This window comes from Perognathus longimembris, chromosome 14 (assembly GCF_023159225.1).
Source record: "Perognathus longimembris pacificus isolate PPM17 chromosome 14, ASM2315922v1, whole genome shotgun sequence".
Taxonomy (NCBI): domain Eukaryota; kingdom Metazoa; phylum Chordata; class Mammalia; order Rodentia; family Heteromyidae; genus Perognathus; species Perognathus longimembris.
In genome coordinates, this window is record NC_063174.1 from 25,122,517 (window position 1) to 25,149,085 (window position 26,569).

Here is a 26,569-nt window from a genome sequence, read left to right on the forward strand (position 1 = left end):
AGCAGAAAGTTTCCCCATAGACAATTATTGCTTGCGTTCTGGTCTAGTCACATTGCTTAGCAACAGCCTGAGAAATGTGGTGTTAGGTGACTTTATGGTGGGAACATTGTGGAAGGTACAAGCCAATCCCTGGTGGTCTCTCAAGGCACAGAAACTATGAGATGTAGGACTGCTGCCAGCAACAACTCTGCATATTGTGTTATAGTATCCTTAAAAAATAAAAAAGAGCATATTCTAAACAATTGAAAGTGTAGTAAGGCCTGGTGTTGCTGGCTCTAATCCTAGCTACTCAGGAGGCTAAAATCTGAGAATTGCAGTTCAAAGCCAGACTGTGCAAGAAAATCTGTGAGAATCTTGCCTGGAATTAACCACCAGAAAATGAAGTGAAGTTGTGGCTCAAAGTGGTAGAATGCTAGCCTTGAGTGGAAAAGCTCAGGGACAGCACCTGGAACCGGAGTTAAATTCCCATGACCAACAAAAAAATAAAAAAGAAATCCTGTGAGTTGCAAAGGAGCTGGGCTTTTACATACTCACTCTGACCCATCACTAAATACAAGACACCTGGGCAAAAGCATGACTTGAGTATAATGGCTTTCCAGCTGAGGCAGTACTCATAGGAGATGGCAGGCTGAGGGCTGATAGTATTTACTCAACACACCACATTACAGCAACTATGTAAACGACTATCCCACTTGACATTAAATAGAAGGGCATAACTTTGGAGGGAGAGGACCTTGGTTTACACAAATTTCTCTGTAATTCTGAACCTTTGGCCTCTTGGTCTACAAAACATCTCTGGTACATCTACTATAACATGACACAAAACTGTAAATGGGCCAAACAGTAGGTTGTCAATAAAAATTTCCTATTTTGGACAGGCTTTTGTTCTGCTCAAGCAGTTTTCTTTAGTCTCTAACATGTTTCCTAACATCTCACAATACTAGAGCCCCAAAGCCCAAGCTTGTTATCTGGGTTCAAAGGACATTTATGTTTATGGTTGTCCGTCCAGTCAGCATCTGTTCCTACCAGGCCTGTTTTTTTTTCTTTTTCAGGAATGATACATTCAGTAGGGAAGGAGCACAAGCCAGGATCCTGCTGACTCACTGACCTATAGATGAGGATGTATTAACCATGCCTAAGCAAAGGACAGCTCTGATTGCTACTAGTAGTCACATATGTCCTTCAAAATGACCAGCCTTAAAGATGCCAACATAAGGAGTATTAGAACTAACCATAGATTGCTGGACCTTGAGTGGTCCATTGTAAATTGTTGATTGGAATTACTGTGTTAATGTATGAAATATAAATTCCATTGTTGTTAGACTAGTGTGTGTCCATTACAAATAAGCTAGTAATACATACATATACACTTTTGTTTTTGGTGCCAGTCCTGAGGCTTGAACTCAGGACATTGGTGCTGCCTCAATGTTTTTGTTTAAGGCTGGTGCTCTACCACTTGAGCCACATATCCACTTCTGATGTTTTGGAAGTTCATTGGAGATGAGTCTCACAAACTCTCCTGCTATGGCTGGCTTTGAACAACAATTCTCAGATCTCAGCCTCTTGAGTAGTTAGGATTACAGGTGAGAGCCACTGATGCCTGACCACATACACACTTTCTATTTATTTTTTTTTTTGCCAGTCCTGGGCCTTGGACTCAGGGCCTGAGCACTGTCCCTGGCTTCTTTTTGCTCAAGGCTAGCACTCTACCACTTGAGCCACAGTGCCACTTCTGGCCGTTTTCTACATATGTGGTGCTGAGGAATTGAACCCAGGCCTTGGTGTATATGAGGCAAGCACTCTTGCCACTAAGCCATATTCCCAGCCCCATACACACTTTCTAAAAGCTCAGTATGATGAATATCTTAATAGATGAGAGCGTTCTCATTTAATAGTGCAAATTATTAATAGGTAGAGTACTTGCCTAGCAAGCAAGCTCAAGGCCAAGTTCCAGTACCATGGGTGGAGGTGGGGGTTGGGTAAGAATCAAACAGCCTGGGAAGTACAATCCTCAAAGATATTTAATGTTAATGAATTTAGTTCAAATGAAGGATCAAGTATAAACATTTCAAAGCTTAATATTTAAAATAACCTAAAGAATGTTTATAAGCCCTAAGTAACTTGGCTTTAATCAATACATTTAGTTGCCTCACATTCTCCTCAGTGTTTTTGCTTGTAGTAGGTACTCTACCATGCTTCAGGTTGGACTTTTAACCAGTGAATTAGAAATAAAGAGTCTCCGGGATTTTTCTGCCTGACTGGTATCAAGCCACTATCCTCAGACCTCAGCCTCCTAAGTAGCTAGGATTATAGGCATGAGCCACCTGAACCTGGCTAAATCTATACATTTCAAATGAGTCAAGACAAAGCACACTTTTTATTTTATATGGTTACATACAAAATATCCCAAATATTAAAACACAATGACATTAAACAAATGGACTGAATAAAACAAACAAAAATACATAGTGTAAGAATGAGAATGCGTCACTGCACTGATATCCTGAAGGCAAATGTTGGACTGATTTTCCTGGTTATTCTCCACTGAGTGGCCTCAGAGGTGAAAAGGCGATGAGGTTACCACCAAAGGAAATATGCCTGGCATGTTCTTGATGTCTTTTCTCCACCTGAGTGCCCAGGTTACCACAGTTCAGGCCTGGCTAAAGAACAAACACAGAAATGATTAAGTTTCCCCAATGGGCTGGAGGCATGGCTCAAGTGGAACAGACAGCCAGGAGCAAGAAAGGCCCTACATTCAAGACTTGGTACTGAAAATAATTAAAAAACAAAAACAAAAACTTCCTCCAATTAAATCATTGGCATTGCCAGTTAATTTCAGATTAATAAAAGTTGCCCTATATAACAATAAAATTATTACTAATAATGATGCTATATTTAAGCAGATATAATTTTTAATTGGAAAGGAATATAAGGAATTCATGCCTAAAAAGACGAGTAATATGTAAATGCACTTAACACAATCAAGATGAATAAAACTTAGGCCTTATTTTAAGCTACCTATGCAAATACCATAAGTCCCAAACCATGTAAGGGAACTTATATATCTAAATTTGAATGTTTATAGAAATGGAAAGAAATGGTGATTTATAGCCATGAGGCACTTTTGATCATACTTATATCAAATCCAGATTATGATTTAATAATTTTCAGATTATATATTATTGAAACTAATAGTTCAGAGATCAGATCGGAGAATAAGGTTCAATCAGGTTTACATGAATTGTCCTTCTGCTAAGTCCTTGGTCTTTAAGGTCTGTTTATTTTTTTGGCAGTTCTGGGGCTTGAACTCAGGGCCTGAGCACTGTCCCTGGCTTCTTTTTGCTCAAGGCTAGCACTCTGCCACTTGAGCCACAGTGCCACTTTTGGCCTTTTCTATATATGTGGTGCTGAGGAATCAAACCCAGGGCTTCATGTATACGAGGCAAGCGCTCTTGCCACTAGGCCATATTCCCAGCCCAAGGTCTGTTTATGATTAAGACCATGACTAAGAAAGAAAGGTGTGTGGGTCACAGTAATATATTTCTGTTCTCCAGATATGGGGCAGCCAATAGCCTGACCATAATGAAGCACCTTGGGAGATTACAAAAATCAAGATACAAAATGATCCTTAAGAAATGAGTATTTTGGAAGTGGCGCTGTGGCTCAAGTGGTAGAAAGCTAGCCTTGAGTTGAAGAGCTCAGGGACAGTGCCCAGGCCCAGAGTTCAAGCCCCACGAACGAACACACACACACACACACACACACACACACACACACGAAACAAGTATTTTAAGGAATCCATGAATCTTCTAGGCTTCATGAAGTTGACAAAAGTTCTTGTTGTTTGATCATTTGTTTTAACGAAGTTATATTCAGTTGAAACAAACCATGACTTCTTCCCGACAGAGTCTAACAGACAGATGGCCCCAATAACTTTCAAGGTAGTGGCAACCATGCTCTACACTAGAATCACAGGCTAACAAATGACCAGGCCCTACTGTAGACGACAGACATGAACAAGTCTAGAAGTAAGGCAGAGAGCCCTGTGCTCAAAGAGCCACATAGAATTATTCCATGAATAATCATAGTGCATTAGACAGACAGCTCATAAGGAATTTATAGTTAATAGGTTCTAGAAATATAATACATTTATATTAACTTCTAATAAGAGACAAATGTATGCATCACATGCTTATGCACGCAGGTCTACATGTGAGTTAGCATAGGAAAGTAAAGAGCTTTAACAGGAAGATGTTTACAAAGTGCTAATGTTGAGGCCAAAGGTCACCAAAAGTAAAGTCTGGGGGCATCCAACTAGAATAGCAGAGCATAAACACAGTAATGTAAAAATTAGGATGAAAATAACCAGGAAGAATGTAGGTAGCATGGATAGTCCCCATATCTGTTGAATTACCTCCCAACATCAAGTACATTTCTGAAAGGCAAAGCCTTGTCTTAAATCAATCAATAGCTAGCATAACTCAAACCATATACTGCTCAGTTTGAAGGCAGCTTAGGCTACATAGTGAGGCCTGCCTCAGAAACCAACACAAAATCTAGAATACATAGGAATTTGTCAAATTAAATTGAAGAGCTTACCGAATCAAGAAAGTGGAATTCAGTAGTGAGACTTTTATTATCACATAGTACTAAAACAAAAAAACAAAAAAAAACAATATTTTCAATTAAGGGTTGTTAAAAATGGACAATGTCTTGAAAGATAAGAAAAATCCTATATATTTTTAAAAATGCAATTAAATGTTTTATTCTTAATTTTGGAGTAAAGAGTCTAAATGAATACCATGCTCTTAAGACTGAAGATACCCGAATGATGCTGATGAAGAGCAGGTCTGACCAGAAGGAACTTCTTTTTTTTTTTTTTGTAATTTATTTATTAATTAAACAAAAATATTTTGACAAGGTGTTGTGCAAAAAGGGTACAGTTACATAGTAGGGCAGTGTGTACATTTCTTGTGATATCTTACACCCTGTTTTTCTTTCCCTTCCCTAGGTCAGGTAGACATATATACAATACACAGTGTACCAAGAACATATACAGTAGCCACGTGGCCTACGCCCAAGAAAATTCGCCCAGAAGGAACTTCTGACCATGGCTATAACATTTTACCTGGAGTCCCAGGTAGACCAATACCACAGATATGCAGAGAAAAACAACAGACGAAAGACCCACTTCCTCTTATCATCACAACAGAGTAGGTGGAAACAGGCATTAGGAAGAAAAAAAATAGGTCAATTTTGAAGACTTGAGGGAATTTTATTGATCTTCACCACCACAGAAGGCTCTCAAACTGGTTTAATATAAAATACTCCTTATATGCAGGATGGATTACTGTTTGTTGTTGACTTTTTAAATCTATTTCAAGGCTTCGGGTCAAGAGTAGAATTCTGTTTTTTGTTTGTTTTTTATTTGCCAGTCCTGGGCCTTGGACTCAGGGCCTGAGCACTCACTGTCCCTGGCTTCTTTTTGCTCAAGGCTAGCACTCTGCCACTTGAGCCACAGAGCCACTTCTGGCCATTTTCTATATATGTGGTGCTGAGGAATCAAACCCAGGGCTTCATGTATATGAGGCAAGCACTCTTTGCCTCTAGGCCATATTCCCAGCCCCAAGAGTTTAGAACTCTTAAAACTAGTTTTTATGAAACATTTACTGTAAATGTCCAGTTTCTTGACCTTCATTCTTAGAAACAGACACTGAGATTTACAAGAATCTATGTCTTCATCCAAGATCTCTCTCTTTTTTTTGTCAGTCCTGGGGCTTGAACTCAGAGCCTGGGCACTGTCCCTGGCTTCTTTCTGTTCAAGGCTAACACTCTACCACTTGAGTCACAGTGCCACTTCTAGCTTTTTCTGTCTATGTAGTGCTGAGGAATCGAACCCAGGGCTTCATGCATACTAGGTAAGCACTCTACCTCTAAGCCACATTCCCAGCCCCCAAGCTCATTTTTAACAAAGCCTCATTGTACTTTAAACAATCATACCTGACTGAGAAGTTTCAGCTTCTTTCAGGATGGTATTTTGTAATGATAAATTTTTTTCAGGGCTACTCATCAAAACATCCTGTGAGGCAACTGAAGGATTCAGTTCCATTTCTTCTACAACATCTGAAATTTCTTTGTTAGTAGTAGTACCATCAGTTACTCCACAGAGAAGAGGCGAGCTCATTCTTCCACTGGGTACACAATACATTTCAAAATTTACTTCATTTATATCCTGGAAATAAAAATGGCCATTGAACTAATTACCAAAAAGCACGTGCGCGCACACACGCACGCACGCACACACACACACACACACACACAACACACATCTTCTCTTAAATATAAAAAAAGTGTTACATTCTATATACACTAGAAATCCTACTGCCTTGCTTTATGACAACTAATTCAGATAATACCTTATAAACAATAAGGATGAAGGCAAGTTTCTCAGCAAATATCTATACACCAGTTTGGGGATGGGCAAACCTTTTCTGTGAAGGGCCAGCTAGTAAACATTTCAGATTTGGTGAGCCACCAGTCTATAATGATTGTTCAAATCCATTCCTGCATTGCAAAAGCAGCTAGATAAAATAAACAGCTGAGACTGACAGTTACAATAAAACTTGGCTCATGAAAAACAGTGGGCAAAGCTTACTGATTTTGCTCTAGGCCACTGGTTCCATATTCATGTTGTTATAAGCTGGAACTACAAAAAGACCAACTGAAAACAATCCACAGGCCACTGAAACAATTATTATTCTACACTACTGATTTAGATTTCCAATGGAAATTCTAGGTAGTTTTCTTAAAAATAAGAGTTATTACTTATAGTGATATAAACAGCAATATACTGAGCTATTTACCACCTGGCCATGGCTTACTTCAATTACATCCTGTGGTTCAGAACACTGAGCATCTTCTACTGTGTCTCTGAAAAAAAAAAGAGGCACATTATAGTCTGATAATTAAACATATTGTTATTTGACTTGTGTCCTTTACAGAGGGTGCAAATTTAGCGAATGGGTCTAAGAGCTAGCCTAATCTAAATAGACAGGGACAACTGGAATGTACTATTACACCTTGCTCCAACTGGAATCATAAGCCTCAGTTTCCTTATTAAGAGGAAATCTTGCCTATATGCTAAATTGTGAAATTTAATTAAAAATTAAAACTGATGCATTTCACTAACTTAACAGTTTGAAATGATGTTTAAATTATTAACATGTTAAAGAAATACCTGCTTTCAGGAATGTTTGAAAACAATGTCTTCTTATCAACACATTCACGGTGGGAATCCGGATTCTCTGGTGATGATGACTTTTGTCGAACAAGATCCATTTCCGTGGTGTTCGCAGGCACAGCTTTGCTGACAAACTTAGGCGTGCCAAGTCTTTGAGCACAACATTCAGAAGGCAGTACTAGAAAATGAGAGAAATCACTTCAAAACCCAAAATTATAATTCACTTTTGTTTCTTTTCAAAAAAGTTTAGAAAGGTTATCTTAGTATAAAAGGGTTAAAGTAGAAGGAAATGGAGGCAAAAAAAAAATTCTTTCTTCCTACAATTAAAAAGAAATTTACATGAGGCATGAAAGACTCCAAATAGCAAAAGTAATTCTAAATAGTAAGAGTTATCACTGGAGGCATCACAATACCAGCAACACCAGGTACTTCAAATATACCAGATTCAATATATACTACAGAGCTGGGCACTGATGGCCCATGCCTATAATCCTAGCTACTCAGGAGGCTGAGATCTGAAGAACACACACTAGAGCAAAGATGTCCTTCAATAAATGGTGCTGGAAAAACTAGGTACCTACTGCAGAAGACTGAAACTGGGTCTCTATCTCTTACTTGGTACAAAACAACTCTACTCCCTGGGCACTTACAAAAGTGAACTATACAACTCATGGGTGGAGATGAATGGGAGAAAACGGAAGACACTGCAAAAGGGAATGTGCTCATTACCTAACTCATGTAATTGTAACCCCCCTGTATATCACCTCTATAATAACAATAAAGTAAATTAATAATAAAAAAATCAACTTTAAGCCAGGTGCCAGTGGTTCACACGTGTAAGGGGAAATGGAGCTGTGGCTCAAGTGGCAGAGTGCCAGCCTAGAGCACAAAGAGGCTCAGGGACATTGCCCAGGCCCCACAACTGGGGTTTTCTGCTGCTATGAGGTCTTTGCCTGGTCAGGCCTTAGAACCTCCATCCTCCCGTTATCAGCCTCCTGTGTAGCTAGGAAAACAGTCATCACTGCTGGTTGAGAAGGGACCTTGAGAAATATTGCACAGAGTGACCTGATACTGAATTCTCCTTGTGCCTTCTCAGTAGTTATGATTGTAAATGTGAGCAACCACACTTGGCTCTGTTTTCCATACAAGCCCTCAAGTACCCTGAATATTTCTCATAGGCAGTCTGAGAAAACAACAACAAACAAAACCAACCTGAGAATGATTTAACAGGACTCTCAACTCTGAAAAATCCAGCATCAAACACTATTTTGTCAACTTCCTTTGGTGTCACTGAAGCCACTGTGTCAGCATGTTCTCCCTGCTTAATTCTCTCTCGCATGGCATTTTTTATGGCAGCGAGGCGACTTCTAGCTGCAGCCCTTCCACCGTCATCCAGTTTTGGTTTGCTTGCTACCCCTGAGACAATTTTCTTCTGCAAAAAGAAATTAGGATATTAACCTGCTTATTATAGAAAGTACACATATATTTATCTATCATTTATTTATTTTTGTTGGTTATGGAGCTTGAACTCTGGGCCTGGGCACTGTCCCTGAGCTCTTCAGCTCAAGGCTAGTACTCTAACACTTGAGCCACAGCCCCACTCCTGTTTTCTCGTGGTTAACTGTAGATAAGAGTCTCACAGGGTTGGGAATATGGCCTAGTGGCAAAAGTGCTTGCCTAATATACATGAAGCCCTGGGTTTGATTCCCCAGCACCACATATACAGAAAACAGCCACAAGTGGCGCTGTGGCTCAAGTGGTAGAGTGCTAGCCTTGAGCAAAAAGAAGCCAGGGACAGTGCTCAGGCCCTGAGTCTAAGCCTCAGGACTGGCCAAAAAAAAAAAAAGTCTCACAGACTTTTCCACCCTGGCTGGCTTTGAACTGCGATCCTCAGATCCCTGCCTCCTGAGTAGCTAGGATTCTAGGCATGAGCCACCAGCACCCAGCTCTTTTTATTTTTGAGACAGGACTTGGTTTTGCAACCAAGGTTGCCTCAAATTCAAGATCCTCCTTCTGTGTGCTGGGATTTTGCTAGTATTGGGGCTAGAACATGGGGCCAGGGCATTGTCCTTGGGCACTACTGTTCAAAGTTAGTGATCTACCACTTGAGCCACAGCTCCACTTCTGGCTTTTTGTGGTTAATTGGGGAAAGAGTCTCTCAGAATTCTGCTGCACAGGCTGGCATCAAACTGGGATCCTTAGAGCTCAGCCTCCTGATTAATTAAAATTATAGGTATGAGACCACTGGAGCCTGGCTAAAATAATGCAATTTAAAATAAAAGAAAACCAAGCTGGACACCAGTGGCTCACATCTTAATCCTAGCTACTCAGGAGACTGAGATCTGAGGATCTTGGTTCAAAGCTAGCTAGGGCAGGAATGTCTGTGAGACCCTTATCTCCACTATACCAAAATAGCTGGAAGTGAAGCTGTAGTGAAAAATGATAATGAGCTAGCCTGAGTGAAAAGCTCAGGGTCAGTGCCTAAGCCTCAATTTTAAGCCTCAGAACACGAACACACACACACACACACACACACACACACAGAGAAAACCAAATTATATATAAAATATATCACATTATATACTCATCAAATTCCTAGTATATGCTAAAAATTCTACGAGTGAAACCATCAAAGACTCAGTTTCTGTCCTCAAGGAGTTTATATCTTAGTGGAATAGCTAGATAAGGGCAATGGAAGGATAAACATGGCCTGGCATGGTGGCTTACAAATACGATCTCAGTTATTCTGGAGGTAGAAATCATGGTTCAAGGTCAGTCTCTGTAAAAAGTTAGCAAGTCCTCATCTCAATCAATAAGCTGGATATACTGACATGTATACATGGTTTCAGCTACAGGAGAATTGTGGTGTAAGCTTATCTGGGGCAAAATTGCAAGAATTTATTGGAATATAACCTTTAGCAAAAAGGTGAGGGACATAGCTCAAGTAATTGAGTGCATGCCTAGAGTTTAAACCCTAGCTTAGCCAAAATAAATAAAAAGAATTAAAAATAGATAAATGGGGGCTGTGAATATGGCCTAGTGGTAGAGTGCTTGCCTCACATACATGAAGCCCTGGGTTCGATTCCTCAGCACTACATATATAGAAAAGGCCGGAAGTGGCACTGTGACTCAAGTGGTAGAGTGCTAGCCTTGAGCAAAAACAAGTCAGGGACAGTGCTCAGGCCCTGAGTTCAAGCCCCAGGATTGGCAAAAAAAAAAAAGAGAGAGAGAGATAAATGTCATGTTAGAGGTTACGTTCAGAGGGCTGTGGGAGATTACAAGGATGATATCTATGTGGGAAGGTAGAGGGGGGCTCAAAATCCAAAGAAAAGGGTGAAAAAGTACAGCAGTGGAGTGCACCAGACATTGATAAAAGCAAATTATACAACTGATAGATGGAGATGGGATGGAGGGAGCGGGAAGGAATGAGGGAACAGATGACACTGCACTAAAGAAAATATACTTATTATCTGATGCATGTGAATGTAACCCTTCTATATATCACCTCTATAATAATAAAGTATATTTTTTAAAAAGAATGATACCTAAACCAACCTTCAGATACAAGGGAAGACTTATAAGCAAGCAGAACCTTGTTGTAAATCAAGTAGCTGGGCTAAAAGATTGAGGTGACAAAGGCTAGATAGATAGAACAGCATGTTTACTGAGCCAACAGTGAAAGCTGGTAGGAATGACATGACATAAACAACTTAAACCTCTAACATCTAAATGTCTTAGCCTACATTTATACACCAAAGGGATAGACAGTTACTGGTTTTTAAGCAGGAGATTGACATGATCAAGCTTTGGGTTCTAGGCAGATGGCTATGGATATAACCTGGAGAATGAACTGGGTGGGAGACTTACTGAGTGATATTAGCAAAGAAGATGAAAGTTACCAAGGAGGACATGGAACAAAGTGAGGAGATTCACAAGTTTTAAGAAGCAGAACTGTGAGTCAATGCCAGTGGCTGGCACCTGTAATCTCAGCTACTCAGTAGGCTAAAATCTGAGAATCATGGTTCAAACCCAGCCCAGGCAGAAAAGTTCCTGAGATTCTTATCTCCAATTAACCATCAGAAAACTGCAAGTGGAGGTGTGGCTCAAAGCAGTAGAGTGCTATCCTTGAACGAAGGAGCTTAGGGACAGTGCCTAGGCTCTAACCCTGAGTTCAAGTCTCAGGACAACCCCCCCCACACCCCCCCGAAAAAAGGAAGAAGAACAACAAGAATCAGAATAAAAATTCCTGAGAATGTGTGGAAATTATTTTTGGATAGAGTTACTTTAAAAGTGCACTGTGTCATGATGCATAGCTGAGAAGTGTGGCTGGCAATGCAGATCAGAGATTCATCAATGAGGGGTATACGATTGCACAGGAAGGGATGGGAATGTAGTCTAGAGGTAGAGTGCTTGCCTGGCTATAAATTCCAAGCACATAATTTGAGAAATATAAATAAACATAATTAAAATCTATACATGGAATCAAGAGGACAAGTTATATTAAATCACTACCATGATCTGGAAAAAGAATCAACCTTTATTACAGACTAAATAAAACTATAGAAATTGCAACAACTTAAATACAAGAAACCCAAGATGAAAAAATTTACCCAACAAACAAATAAATATACCTTGGCTGAGGGATGTGGCTTACGTGGTAGACTGTTTGCCTAGTATGCCCTGGGTTCAATTTCCAGGACCAGGACCAGGACCAGGACCACCACCACCAATCACCCAAACTATTTTAGGTTGCAGTGATAGAGAAGCTACCTAGAATGCATGATCCCTAGCAGTGTGAGTGTGTGTGTAATGGGGGAAGAGACTTCACAAAAAGAATATGTTGAGAGGACTAAATTGAGGAATATCTAAAGGGTAATGCAAAAATAAACTTGCATACATGTCTTTAGAATAAGCTGAGAGCTAAGAGGAAATACCACAGTAGCCTAAACATGAAGTAGATGGAGAGAGACCTCTAGTGATAACAGGCAGAATTACAAGACTGATATACAACTAGTATCTGCACCACGGTATTACTATTTCTAGGACTAAGTGCTCAACAAGAAATATCTACAGTAGGTTGGCACAATAGTTATATGCCTGCAATATCAGAACTCTGGAAGATGAGGTGAGAGGATTACAAATGTGAGATTTGCTTGGACAACAAATTAGGATTCTTTCTAAAAAAAAAATCTCCCCGCAAAGAAATATCCAGAGTAGCTTTAATAAGTAACATCCACTCATTATTTATAGATTTATAATTCAATCATTTAGTAACTGCTTTTAGGATCCTTGTTATCAGAGCTCCTTAGTAAAATAATTTTTAAAAGTTTTTCTGAAACTTTAACAACTTAAACTCCTAAAATATGATTCAGAACAGTTTTTATCAACCTAGACCACCTGAGTTTATAACTACAAGTACATTTCTTTTTTTTTTTTTAATGCATTTAGTTTTGGTAGTATTGGGGTTTGAAGTCAGGGACTTATGCTTGCTAGGCAGGCACTATACCACCGAGCCACATTTCAGGTAGATTTCTAACGTCATAAAAAAAAAGATGACAATGCTTAACTTACCAAGTGTCCAGCTAAACCAAACATGCAAGTAAAAATTTACTGGGAAAAATTATTTGAAATAGATTGAATGGGATTTTATTAGATAAAAGCAGCAAAATTTACAGAAACAAGTAACAGAAAATTTTATAAGATAAAGTACAGGAAAGGAGAAGTATGTTCTACAGAGTGAAGGAAGAGTTGCTTTAAAACAAAACAAAACACTGTTCACAAACACAAAAAAACATGTAAAACAATGAGGCTGAGCTGGAGGTACAGCCCAGTAGTAAAGTGTTTTTGACTGGTAAGCTTAAGTCCCTGAACTGGAAATCCCAGTGCTGCCAATAAACAAACAAACAAAAGGAACATAGCCGCTGGTTAAGAATACAAATCTGAAATGAGAAAGTCTGACCTGAAACCCAGCTCAACCTTGGGCAAGTGATTTAATCTTTATGGGGTTCAGATTTTTTAATCATATAGTAAGGATAATCTCATAGGATTAATATAAGGATAGAGTAAGTTAATACACATAGAAAACTTGGAATAGTTGGCACATGCAAAGAATTATATATACATTTTCTACTGGTACTACTAATATACCGTTTAAAGAATAAGATAGGACTGGAGGCATTGGTCAAGTGGTAGAACATTTTCCTATCCAGTACAAGGCTCTGATTCAAACCAATTCTAACCCCAAATTTAAATGAAAAAAAATAAGTCAACACATAGGAACTCATGATCTGGTAACTTAAAAAGTTTGTGGGTGTCCCACTTCAATCCTTCAATCAAGTAAGTACAACTCTTGTACTTGTACAACAAGGGTTGTACTTACTTCTCTCTAGAAATAAACATCAAAGACAAGTACATAGGAAATAACATACAGACCTTATTTTTTAAAATGAGATATCTGAAGGGAACTTATTTTAAAACTTAAAAACAAAAATTTCAGAAGAGCCTATATTAGAAATTTGGATTTAAAATGACAAACTTACTCGAATGACTTTGCTTCTTGTGTTAGTATTACTGTTTTGCCAGCCAGATTCCTCAAGTTTAGTCAAATTGTTGAATTTTTTGTTAACATCTTCTACCTGTTAATAAATAAAAGCCCAAATTTATCAGAATAATGCTAAATCACATTAAACTTAAAAGCTTATGAACATCAAAAAACATTGAGAATGATGATTTAGAATTCATGACTTAAAGCTGGGCACCGGCCTGTAATCCTAGCTACTCAGGAGGTTGAGATCTGAGGATGTGGTTCAAAGCCAGCTTGGGCAGGAAAAGTCTATAAGACTTTTATCTCCAATAAACTACTCAGAAAAGGCTGGAAGTGGTGCTGTGGCTCGAATGGTAGAGCGCTAGACTTATGTACAAAAAGGCTCAGAGACAATGTTTAGGCCCTAAGTTCAAGCCTCAGGACCTGCAAAAAAAAATCCATATTTATTAAAACTAGATTACGTTATTTTTAATACTCACAAGACTTTTTTTGGGGGGGTGGTACTGGAATTTAAAGCCAAGGCCTCAAAATGGCTCAGGTATTGTACTATCTCTAAAGCCACACCTCTAGCACTTTTTGCCTGAAATAGTTTCTTAATAGGTCTTGCTTTATGTCATAGCTGGCCTGGACTGAAATATTCCTATTTTAACTTTTTGTATAGATGGGATAACAGGTATCTGCCTTTTAATTGTTTATGATGGGGTTAGCCTTACTCAGGTTAGCCTTGCACCATGATCCTCTTGATCTCAACATTCTAAGGAGCTAGGATTATAGGTGTTAGCCATTGTATCTGGGCTTCAGACCAAGAATTTTTATCGTAAAAGTATTCCTTGTCATTTTTGGCTTTATCAACTTCCAAAATATGCATAAAGGATATTAAGCATGAATAACTCCTCTACCTCCTCTACATTATTTTAAATCACTAAAATGGTAAAGATACCTTAATTATGTTTAGTTCTTATACAATATGAATACAATATGTGTATGTGTGTGCATGTGCCAGTGCTGGGGCTTGAACTCAGGGCCTGGACACTGTCCCTAAGCTTTTCCATCCAAGGTTAGCACACTACTATTTGAGCCACAGATCTATTTCCGGTTTTTTGGTGGTTAACTGCAGATCAGCGTCTCATGGACTTCCCTGTCTGGGCTGGCTTCAAACCATGATCCTTGGATCTCAGACTCAGCTAGCTAGGATTATAGGCATGAGCCACTGGTACCCAGATACAAATATATATATTGGGCTGGGAATGTGGCCTAGAGGTAGATTGTTTACATAGCATACATGAAGCCCTGGGTCAATTCCTCAGCACCACATATGCAGAAAAGGCTGGAAGTCACTCTGTGGCTCAAGTGGTAGAGTGCTAGCTTTGAGCAAAGAGAAGCCAGGGATAGTGCTCAGGCCCTGAGTTCAAGCTACAGGACTGGCCAAAAAAAATATATTTATCCATGTCTCTACCAAAGAACATCTTGGTTGCTCCCCAGTTTTGGCAATGATGAGTAATGCTGTTATAAACACCACACACAGATTTCTGTAAGAACATAAGTTTTCAGCTCATTTGGGTAAATGCCAAAGTTTGCAATTGCTGTCCATATGGTAACAGTACATTTATTTTGAGAAACCACCCAACTGTCTTCCAGTTTGATATGCCATCTTGTCACCAGCAATGACTGAGTTCCTGTTGCTTCACATCCTGTTGCTTTTTCACAAGCAGTGGTGGTGTCAGTGTTGTGGAGCTCATGTCAGTCCATCAGGAGTGCAAGGGTAACTGACTATATTCATTTGCAATCCCCTAATGATGATGCTGAGAATCTTTTCATATGCCTATCCACCATCTGTTTATGTTCTTTGATGAGGCATTTTGGTTCAGGTCTTTATACTTTTTTTTTTGAGGGTCATTAGGGATCAAACACAGAAAACCTATTAAGTAGTAGGCAAGTGCTCTATCCCCAAAGCTACAACCCAACTCAGGTTGTTAATTTTCTTTCTTCTTTTTTTTGCCAGTCCTGGGCCTTGAACTCGGGGCCTGAGCACTCTCCCTGGCTTCTTTTTGCTCAAGGCTAGCACTCTACCACTTGAGTCACAGCGCCACTTCTGGCTTTTTCTATGTATGTCGTGCTAAGGAATCAAACACAGGGCTTCATATGTAGGAGGCAAGCACTCTACCACTAGGCCATATTCCCAGCCCTTGTTAATTTTCTTACTGGTGATTTTTAAGAGTTTTTCATATATTTTTGGGTAACAGTCTTTTTAATCTTTCCAGATATATTTATTAAACACCAAATTGCACAGCATGAGCCCACATATCTTGAGTGAACAAAGATGCAGAGACTTCTTTTTGTTTTTTTGCAAGTCCTGGGGCTTGAACTCAGGGCCTGAGCACTGTCCCTGAGCTTCTTTTGTTCAAGGCTAGCACTCTACCACTTGAGCCACAGCGCCACCTCCAGCTTTTTTTTTTTTTCCTGCTTATGTGGTGCTGAGGAAACGAACCCAGGGCTTCATGCATGCTAGGCGAGCACTCTACCACTAAGCCACATTCCCAGCCCTGGGTAAGTCTTTATATATGACATTTCTTTCACAAATATTTTCTCCCAGGCTGTCATTTGTCTTCTCATTATTTGGCACAAATTATTATAAAAAGATTCAATTAATAGGGTGGCTATAGTGGTGAAAACCTATAATCCCAGCAGAGGCAAAGGGGAAGTGGAGGAAGATCATGAATTCCCAACCAGCCTGTCTTAAATGACAAAACCTCAAAACAGCCAGAACCCCATGGTTATAATCATAGCTACCTGGGAAGCTGAAAATGGGAGGAAGACAGTTATGGCCAGACCAGCAAAAAAGTTTGAAAAATCCCTTCTTGATTGCTATGTGTAATAACATGTTTTTAACAACCCAAGTACATAGGAGGCTCAAATTAAGAGGACTATGGCTCCAGGTCAGCTGAGGTTTAAAAAAAAAAATCTATTGGAGGGCTGGGAATATGGCCTAGTGGTAGAGTGCTTGCCTCTCATACATGAAGCCCTGCATTCGATTCCTCAGCTCAAGAGGCAGAGTGCTAGCCTTAAGCAAAAAGCAGCCAGGGACAGTGTACAGGCCCTGAGTCCAAGCCCCAGGACTGGCAAAAAAAAAAAAAAAAAAGAAAGAGAAACATCTATTGGACTCTATCTTCAAAGATGGAAGCTGACTGGTGGAAAGCAACTTCAATCCAAGCAACTATGAAAGTCTAGAAATAGTAAGATCATAGCTCAGATGCCTGAGTAAAAAGCAAGGTCCTACCCAAAAAATAACACAAGAAAAACAAGAGTAAAGGTTGTTGTCTCAGCAATATCACACCAGCCTAGGAAACATTAGGCTCTTAGTTCAAATCCCAAGTATTGCCACGCAAACAAAACATAATTAACAAATATACAAGATTCAAATAATGCACTTTTTTTTTTTTTTGGCCAGTCCTGGGGCTTGGACTCAGGGTCTGAGCCCTTTCCCTGGCTTCTTTTTGCTCAAGGCTAGCACTCTGCCACTTGAGCCACAGCGCCACTTCTGGCCGTTTTCTGTATATGTGTTGCTGGGGAATCGAACCCAGGGCTTCGTGTACACGAGGCAAGCACTCTAGCCACTAGACCATATCCCCAGCCCTTCAAATAATGCAGACCACAGACAATACTACTCAATAATAAAAAGTTATGGCTGGGAATATAGAATAGTGGTAGGGTGCATGCCTCATATACATGAAGCCCTAGGTTCAATTCCTCAGTACCACATATATAGAAAAAGACAGAAATAGTGCTGTGGCTCAAGTGGTAGAGTGCTAGCCTTGAGCAAAAAGAAGCCAGGGACAGTGCTCACACCCTGAGTTCAAGCCCCAGGACTGGCAAAAAAACAAACAAACAAACAATATATTAACATATAGTATCAATATAATATATAATTAACATAATAATTAATATTAACATATATTAATATATTATTATATTATATAATTCTATTTATAGAAAATGTCAACAAAGGGCTGGGAATATGGCCTAGTGGCAAGAGTGCTTGCCTCCTACACATGAAGCTCTCGGTTTGATTCCCCAGCACCACATATATGGAAAACGGCCAGAAGGGGCGCTGTGGCTCAGGTGGCAGAGTGCTAGCCTTGAGCGGGAAGAAGCCAGGGACAGTGCTCAGGCCCTGAGTCCAAGGCCCAGGACTGGCCAAAAAAAAGAAAATGTCAACAAAATATCCTAAATCTGAACTATGCTGTTATTTGCCTAACTCTATTAACTTACTAAATTTTGTGATGTATAAATATCTGAATGCTTTTTTGTTTAAAAATGACACATCCCCAAATCATCAAAAGAAAATAAATGTAAGTGACCAGCTTATATTTATTACTGACTTATGTTTGTAATCGGTGGCTCGTACCTGGAATCCTAGCTATTTAGAAGGCTGAGATTTCAGGATCCCGGTTGAAAGCCAGCCTTGCAGGAAAGTCTTTGCAACTTTTTTTTTTTTTTGGTGGTGGTGGGGTATCAGTTGTGGGTCTTGAACTCAGGGCTTAGACACTGTTCCTGAGCTTCTTTGCTCAAGGCTAGCCTCTACCAGTTCCACATCCAGCTTTTTGGTGGTTAACTGGAGATAGGAGTCTCAGGGATTTTCCTGACTAGGCTGGGTTTGAACTGTGATCCTCAGATCTGTCTCCTAAGCAGCTAAAATTACAGGTATGAGCCACTGGTACCTGGCTGTGAAACTCTTATATCCAATTAACCACTACTGGAAGTGGAGCTGTAACTTAAGTGGTAAAACCTTGAGCACAAAAGCTCAGGGACTGTGCCCAGTCCCTAAGTTCAAGCATCAGAACCATCCCCTACCCCCAAATGAATAAAAATACATTTACAATGTAAACAATGTAAATATATTACCTCTAAACCCATAAACTAATGATACTAAAAAACCATAAAATGGATCACCACTGAAGAATGTAGTGAGTCAACTCACTAATAGTGAGTCACTCAACTGGTAATTGATTATATAAACAGTACTCACATATGGGCCATAGAGCAATGTGGATTATATTTGTTTCCTCATAACTTTTGTCTAGATTTAATAATTGTTTTGCTTTTGGTTTGATCCTTAGCACCACCAAAAAATAATAATGATTTTACTTTCTTTTCCAAATTAGCTCTTTAAGCGGTACTTTATATGCTTATTTCTAAAATAAGCTTAGCAAGGCTGGGGATATGGCCTAGTGGCAAGAGCGCTTGCCTCGTATACATGAAGCCCTCGGTTCGATTCCCCAGTACTACATATACAGAAAATGGCCAGAAGTGGCTCTGTGGCTCAAGTGGCAGAGTGCTAGCCTTGAGCAAAAAGAAGCCAGGGACAGTGCTCAGGCCCTGAGTCCAAGGCCCAGGACTGGCAATCAATCAATCAATCAATAAATAAATAAATAAAATAAGCTCAGCAAGCTAGAAAGCATTCTCACCTATTTCTTCTGTCATAAGACTCTTCATAAAATTAGAATTGTATGTTGTCTCACAATGTTGCATATCAAACCATAAACTCCCTGAGATGGAGAATGTACCTTTTTATCATCTACTAATACAAGCCTGACACACAACAGGAGTTCAATAACTGCTAGCTGAACTACCACACTGGCTCATTTTTCACATGCAGAATCATTACTGCCACTAAGAATTATTTCCTAACAATATGAGGCAATAGAAGACTTTGAAGTTATATACCCAAAATACTTGATCAATACCTGAAAAGTAACCATATCCCAAAATCCATCCAGATCTGCACAAGTAGTCTCTTTTTCACCTTGTTTATATTCACAGTCATTCACCAGTCCTTCAAACTGTTTGAATCTCTCTTTCATAAGAAGTCTTGTTTGACCCACTGCTGTTCGAATAAGATCTTTAGCTAAAGGAGATAAGAAATTAAGTTAAAAGACAAGATTAGACCTTTACAGAAAGACGGCCAAATGAAAAGAGTATTTAATGAATTATTAAAATCCAATATCCACCAGGTGTTTGCAGCTCATGACTATAATCCTAGCTATTCAGGAGGCTGAAATCTAAGGATTATGGTTTGAAGTCAGGCTACGCAGAAGAACTCTTACAATAAACCAATCAGAAAAGGCCTGAAGTGGTGCTATGGCTCAAGTAGTAGAGCACTAGCCTTGAGCAAAAGAAGCTCTGGGAGAGTGTCCAGGCCCTAAGTTCAAGCCCCAGGACTGGGGAGAAAAATCCAATATCCTAGGGCTTATAGAATCAAACTCTTAACACAAGACAAAAAATATCTGCCACAAACTTTATCATATGACTATTGTATATTAGCTATTTGCTTCTGTTCCTGCTAATAATTAGCAATGTTTGCTCATAAACATATGTTGCTTTGTAATAGACAGCATTCCACTTCTCTCATTTTGTAAGAATTCAACCTCAACTAATTCATTGCACCTAGGAAGAATTTCATACTGACAGCATATAAAGATTTTTTCTAAATAGCTATGCCTTGTAATAAGAATCTTAAAAAAAACAAACCTTTCCATAGTAAGATAATTTTATACAGAAAACATTTTTGTGTAAAAATACCAAATGTCAATAGCACTCATTTAAAAAAAATCTCACAATAAAATACATGTTTTCATTTATTTATTTTTGTGCTAGTACTGGGGCTTGAACTCAGGGCCTCATGCTTGTCGCATTTTTGCTCATGGCTGGTGCTCTCCATTGAGTCACAAGTCCAATTCCCACACTTTTGTTGGTCAATTTGATCTAAGTGTCTTTCAGATTTATGTGCCAGGACTGGGTTTGAACTCTGATCCTTATATCTCAACTTCTTGAGTAGCTATGTTTATAGGTGTGAGCCACTGGGCACTCAACTTCACAGATCTCTTATACCACTGTGACACAGATACGCTAGGGAACATATGTTGAGTAATGAAAAATTCTTACTACTTTGGAAAATAATGACACTACAAAGTTGGACTTATATATCAGATAAATACAATCACATGAAAAGAAAAAAAGCTAAGACATCAACAAACACAAGTGTTCTCTGACCATCATCTGGAATGTCCAATTCAAGCTTCCTGTCCCACTCGAGGCAGAGTGCAGTTAACTTCTCAGTTTCTGACTGGAGGGTATGTCTGCAATTGACATAGATTTCAATTTCACAAGCGCTGTCCACACTAGTACTGGTATTAGCATTATGATACTATGATATATAATATTAGGGGGGAAAAAACAGACACAATATAGATTTTCCAAGAGTTCAGCTTATTCAGTGAGTAAAATCCATACATTTTATCTCAAAATTCATAAATGTAAGTCAGAATTTTTTTCTGTGTGTATGTGTGTCTGTCATAATATACCTACAACTTACAAGAATCCACTTGATAACTAGGTGCTGGTGGCTTCTGTCTACAATCCTAGCTACTCAGGAGGTTGAGATCTGAGGATCATAGTACTGTGAAAACCAAGGAAAAGTGTAGCCCCCACCCCAAACTCCTGGAAACAATAGGGCTTGTAAAATTTCATTGTCTTAGAGTTTATTCTTAGCTTCAACAACTCCATTTTGGTGACTCCATGCTAGAGGACTTTTCTGAAAATTTGGACTCAAATATTCTTTAGTATGTATTAGATCCTCTGATATTTTCTGTGGAACAAGGCCAACCCAAGTACCAAGAACAAGTTGAAGCTAAATGTGATTCAAGTGACAGGGCTGACAGGATCTATCTTTCTGGTTAATAGGCTGTGGTTTGTGGAATCAGGCATATTTGATGAAGCCTGCAGGCATTTTTTTAAAAATCATAATTACTAACTTGGTATGCTATGAAATCCCCACAATAAGCACATAATTCTAAAATGTCAATAATGGTAAGGTTGAGAAACTTATGCCTGAGGAAAGTTGAATCTGTTTTTACACAAAAAGCATCTCAGCATATATGGGAAGTAAAATGGTACAGCTGCTATGGAAAACAGTATAGCAACTTCACTTCTAAGTGTATGCCCCAAAGAACTGAAAGCAGAGCCTCAGAGATATTCACCCATCTTCATAGATGTTTACAAAGCCAAAACATGGAAGCACCCTGAAGTGTCCCTGACAGGGGAATGAGTGCTACTCAGACTTAAAAAGGGAAATTCTAAAATACAGATAAAATTTGAGTCTACTAAGTGTAAAATCAAAGCTAGTCACCAAAAAATATAAATACTAGGCACAAGTGTGTAATCCCAGCACTCAATGAGCTAAGGTAGGAGGATCATGAGTTCCAGAGCTTTCTTTTGAGACTCTGCCTCAAAAAAACCTTTTTTTAAAAAATTATCTCTTCAAACTCAAGAGGTGAAAAAAGAAAAAGGAGGGTTCTTTCTACCTCTTCTGTAAGTGTCATAGAGGGAAAAACTGAAGATAGTTTTTGTTTCTTAGCTTAGAAGAAAAATTTCATTGTTTATATTCAGTGGCAAAACATGTTTTTGGTTTTTTTTTGTTTTTGTTTTGTCAGTCCTGGGGCTTGAAAAGTCAGGGCCCGAGCACTGTCCCTGGCTTCTTTTTGCTCAAAGCTAGCACTCTGCCAACTTGAGCCACAGCGCCGCCACTTCTGGCTTTTTCTATATATGTGGTGCTGAGGACTCTAACCCAGGGCTTCATGTATACGATGCAAGCACTCTTGCCACTAGGCCATGTTCCCAGCCCGAGTGGCAAAACATGTAACAAGAAAGGAGACCAGGCTTAGCTCTGATACTACACAGTTGTTTCAGTTGCTTACTACTTCAGTGATTCCGCTGCACAACATTAACAAACTAGCTAATCTCTAAAATCCCTTGTACTTTGAAATTTTTATGCTCTAGAAACAGCTAAATTGGTCCTCAAACACATAAAATGCTCCTAATAAAACAAATGAGTAGCTAGGTGTTGGTGGCTCCTATCTCTAATACTAACTACTCAGGATGCTGAGAAATGAGGAACAAGATTTGAAGCCAGATGGAACAGGAAAGTCCCTGAGACTTAGAGCAAAAAGTTGCAAGTGGAGATGTGGCTTAAGTGGTAGAGCGGCAGCAAAAAAGCTTAAGGGATAGAACTCAGACTCTTAGTTCAAGCCCCAGTACTGGCACAAGCAAAACTAAAACAACCAAAAATACCCAAATGAAGTAACTATGGAGAAATAATATTTCTCGCATACTTAAACATGAAACAAGAATACAATGGTATACATTATACACAGAGGGTTTACATTTTTAGAAAAGAAAAACATTTATTTGTCTACATGTGCATTATTCTGAAAATATTCACAAGAAATGATTAATTCTGACTTCCATGGAAGGCTCAAACCATGGGATTTGGAGAGAACATTGGGAAGGATACTTTTTTCTTTGAACTTCAAAAGATTATACAAGGGGATTACATCTTAACCTGTAATCTAAGTATCCAGTGCTTATTCTTCAGTGACCCCTTCCATCCTTCTCGCCATCCCACTTCATACTCCCTCCCACTCATTTCACATTTCCCACTTTTACTTCCTTATTCACATGTACATTAAATATTGTCCCCTGTTCCCCTTTTGATTCAGCCCCCCTCTTTCCTATTCTCCATTAAAAATCTTGTTTCAGGTTTCTAATGAGATTTTTTACTTACACATTTTCCCACACACAGAATGTATCAGTTACTGGAAAAATAAAAATTTAAATTTAAAAGACAAGTGAGAACCATCCAGAGTCAGTTTCCCCCAATTTACTATTTTAAATATTTGCACTTTATAAAATTAAGCATTTTCATTTTAAGTATCCATACAAGAATGCAAAATTTTTCTGCTAGAAACAAGCAGACAAACCTGAAATACGGCACGTCGTGCTGTGGCTGAGATATCTGACCTTCATTTATTTCAAGTGATGGGGCTTCTTTTATTGGAAAGCAATTTGAGATTTTAGTAGTAGCTTCGTTCTGACTTAAGCCATGTTCTATAAATTAAAGAAACCATTACATATAAATTGGAAAGCATTTCCATAAGATGCCATCCTACACAAAGATATTTTAAAAACCCTTCAATTTTCTTTAATGTTTAACCTCAAATTTTTTCGCTTCAATCATTTCACTGTGTCTCCAAGAGTTTCTCAATTGCTTTTCTATCCTCAAATTTCTTTTCTTCTTTCTCTCAATCTATATTCCTCAGCCCAACTTTCTCCATTTCTGAACTCTATGGTCAAAATGAGCTCCATAATCCAGAAAAAAAACACATAAAAACTGAATTAAAATACTGTACCTTCTTCACTAACTGGTAGAGAACTCAAAGGACGTTGAGATTTCTTCAAATCTTGCTGTATTGGCTTGCTATATTCTCTTGCTTCTTGAATCTTATCACTAAAAACAATAACAAAAATATACTTCATAAAACATGCATGCCACATATCAGGAGATTTCCAAAACCTAAGATAAAATAAATGTTTCCAGTTTTATTTGTTTTGAAGTTTTTGAGAAAGGGTCTTGCTAGGTAACCCAGGCTGGTCTTGAACTCCCAATCTTGCCTCTCCCAAATACTAAGCCTTCATGTCTGTCTTTTCTTTTCCTCTTTCTTCCTTTCTTTATCTTTTTTTACTTCCTTCCCTTCCTCCCTCCTCTTTCTGTTTATTTTGCAAGGTAAAAATCAATATAACAAATTTGATAAGAAATGTACTCACTGCCTTATGTATGAAACTGGAACCCCTCTGAACATCACTTTGACAATAAAGACATTAATTAAAAAAAGAATGGGATGTACACATTTACTGTTATGAAATTCAAAGATCTCTTAATGGAACATAGCACTAGCACTCTTAGATGATACTGAGTAGTTTTCAGTGTATTTGTTTGCAGCTAGTCCTAATTTTTGCAAAGTAACCTTGCCTTTTGAATCTCTTACACATTTTGCAAATACTATTTTGTTACTAGAAGTGGGTTAAAAACAAAACCAAAAACCTCACAGGCTAGACACTGATGGCTCATGCCTATAATCATAATCAGAAGCTATGATCTGAGGATCATGGTTCAAAGTCAGCCTGGAAAGGAAAGTCTGTGAGACTATCTCCAATTAACTACCAAAAAACTAGAAAACAGTACTCAGGCCCTGAGTTCAAGCCCCAGGATTAGCACAAAAATAATTCTCAGAAAGAAAAACAAACAAAAAAAGAAAACTCTATGGATCATTATGTCTTCTAAAGAAATAGAACTCTAGGGTTATGGAGGAATACTTAGTGGTAGATTGTTTACCTAGCACATAAAAGACCTTCTACTCATTCCCCAGCAATGCTGGGGGAAACAAACAAACAAAAAATAAGAACAACATATTTAAGTGTTATGATTAAGGTAATTAAGTAAAGTTTAAAAAAAGAGCTGGGAGGGGCTGGGAATATGGCCTAGTGGCAAGAGCGCCTGCCTTATATACATGAAGCCCTGGGTTCGATTCCCCAGCACCACATATATAGAAAACAGCCAGAAGTGGCGCTGTGGCTCAAGTGGCAGAGTACTAGCCTTGAGCAAAAAGAAGCCAGGGACAGTGCTCAGGCCCTGAGTCCAAGGCCCAGGACTGGCAACAACAACAACAACAAAAAAAAAAAGAGCTGGGAGGTGGAGGTGAGGGTGGGGGGCTGGAAATGTGGCTTAGTGGTAGAGTTCTTGCCTTGAGCAAAAAGCAGCTCAGGCACAGTGCCCAGGCCCAGAGTTCAAGTTCTAGGACCGATTAAAAAAGGAGGGGGGGTGGCTGGGAATGTGGCTTAGTGGTAGAGTGATTGCCTAGCATGCATGAAGCCCTGGGTTCGATTCCTCAGCACCACATAAACAGAAAAAGCTGGAATTGGTGCTGTGGCTCAAGTGGTAGAGTGCTAGTCTTGGGTAAAAGGAAGCCAGGGACAGTTTTTAGGCCCTGAGTTCAAGCCCCAGGGCTGGCAAAAAAAAAAAAAAAAAGCCAGGTGCACTGACAGATGCCTGTAATTCTATCACCCAAGAATCAAAATTTGAACTACATAGTGAGACCGTGTCTCCAAAATACTAAACAAAAGAAAGAAAAAAAGCAAGCAACCAAGCAAGAAAAATGTCCCCCAGATTGCAGGGCAAAAATCATAGCAATGCATAGAAAATATCAAAAGTATCAAAAAGTTTGAAATTTGTTGTTTGTTTGTTCATTAAATTCACTTAAGAACTTTTTAAAATGGACAAGTATTAAGTTATAATTAATCTACTTTACCAAACAGTAACTTTTAACAAGTACAGGCCTCATATAAAAAGGCATTTGTTATCCCCCCTTTCATATATATGTAAGAGGGATTATGTGTAGTTGCTTTTCAAGATCATATTCTTACCCTTCTGGTTTTAAAGGGTTCCAGGAGTAACTAGGTGTCAAGAAAGCACTGGCACTTCTGGGAGTCATGGGAGTCACTTGATAGGTCTTCAGACCATCTAGAGGCTGAAACACAAAATCCTGAGGTGCAAAGGAATTCTTTCCTCTGGTTTTGGATGGGTACGTCTTAGGCAAGTTTTCCACTTCTGGTAAGACTCCACTGGTCTTAAGTAAGTTTTGCATTTCTGGTAAGACTTCATCTGTCTTAGGTATGTTTTCCATTTCTGGTAAGACTCTATCTGGATCCATTACATTTGTTGCACTGATTTGTGAATCCTTAGTATTTTGTTCACTATCAGCTTTAAAAGAAATGACCTAGAAATAAGTAAACAGAATAGAGTAAGAATTTCATTTCTAGGGATATATTTAACATTTTTTGTTTCTGTTTTAAAAGCCAGGATCTCACAATGTAGCCCAGGTTCACCTTGAATG

The 26,569-nt window shown here is 38.9% G+C and overlaps 1 protein-coding gene across 2 annotated transcripts in view; it reads right to left on the reverse strand.

Annotated features, from left to right (window-relative positions):
* Window positions 1-2,358: 2,358 nt before the first annotated feature.
* Window positions 2,359-26,569, reverse strand: part of Dlgap5 (DLG associated protein 5) — a 39,501-nt gene continuing 15,290 nt past the window's right edge. The window contains exons 8-19 of one of the 2 annotated variants that reach the window (XM_048362522.1): window positions 26,100-26,452; window positions 24,029-24,126; window positions 23,600-23,726; window positions 20,835-20,920; window positions 19,529-19,689; window positions 13,780-13,875; window positions 8,444-8,672; window positions 7,238-7,418; window positions 6,864-6,930; window positions 6,001-6,232; window positions 4,600-4,649; window positions 2,359-2,660 (exon numbers count right to left, since the gene is read on the reverse strand). In XM_048362522.1, coding sequence (XP_048218479.1) covers window positions 2,535-2,660; window positions 4,600-4,649; window positions 6,001-6,232; window positions 6,864-6,930; window positions 7,238-7,418; window positions 8,444-8,672; window positions 13,780-13,875; window positions 19,529-19,689; window positions 20,835-20,920; window positions 23,600-23,726; window positions 24,029-24,126; window positions 26,100-26,452 — 1,806 coding nt within the window. In that variant the 3' untranslated portion in view covers window positions 2,359-2,534. The remainder of the gene's footprint in view (window positions 2,661-4,599; window positions 4,650-6,000; window positions 6,233-6,863; window positions 6,931-7,237; window positions 7,419-8,443; window positions 8,673-13,779; window positions 13,876-19,528; window positions 19,690-20,834; window positions 20,921-23,599; window positions 23,727-24,028; window positions 24,127-26,099; window positions 26,453-26,569) is intronic. The other variant, XM_048362521.1, reaches the window with a different exon arrangement.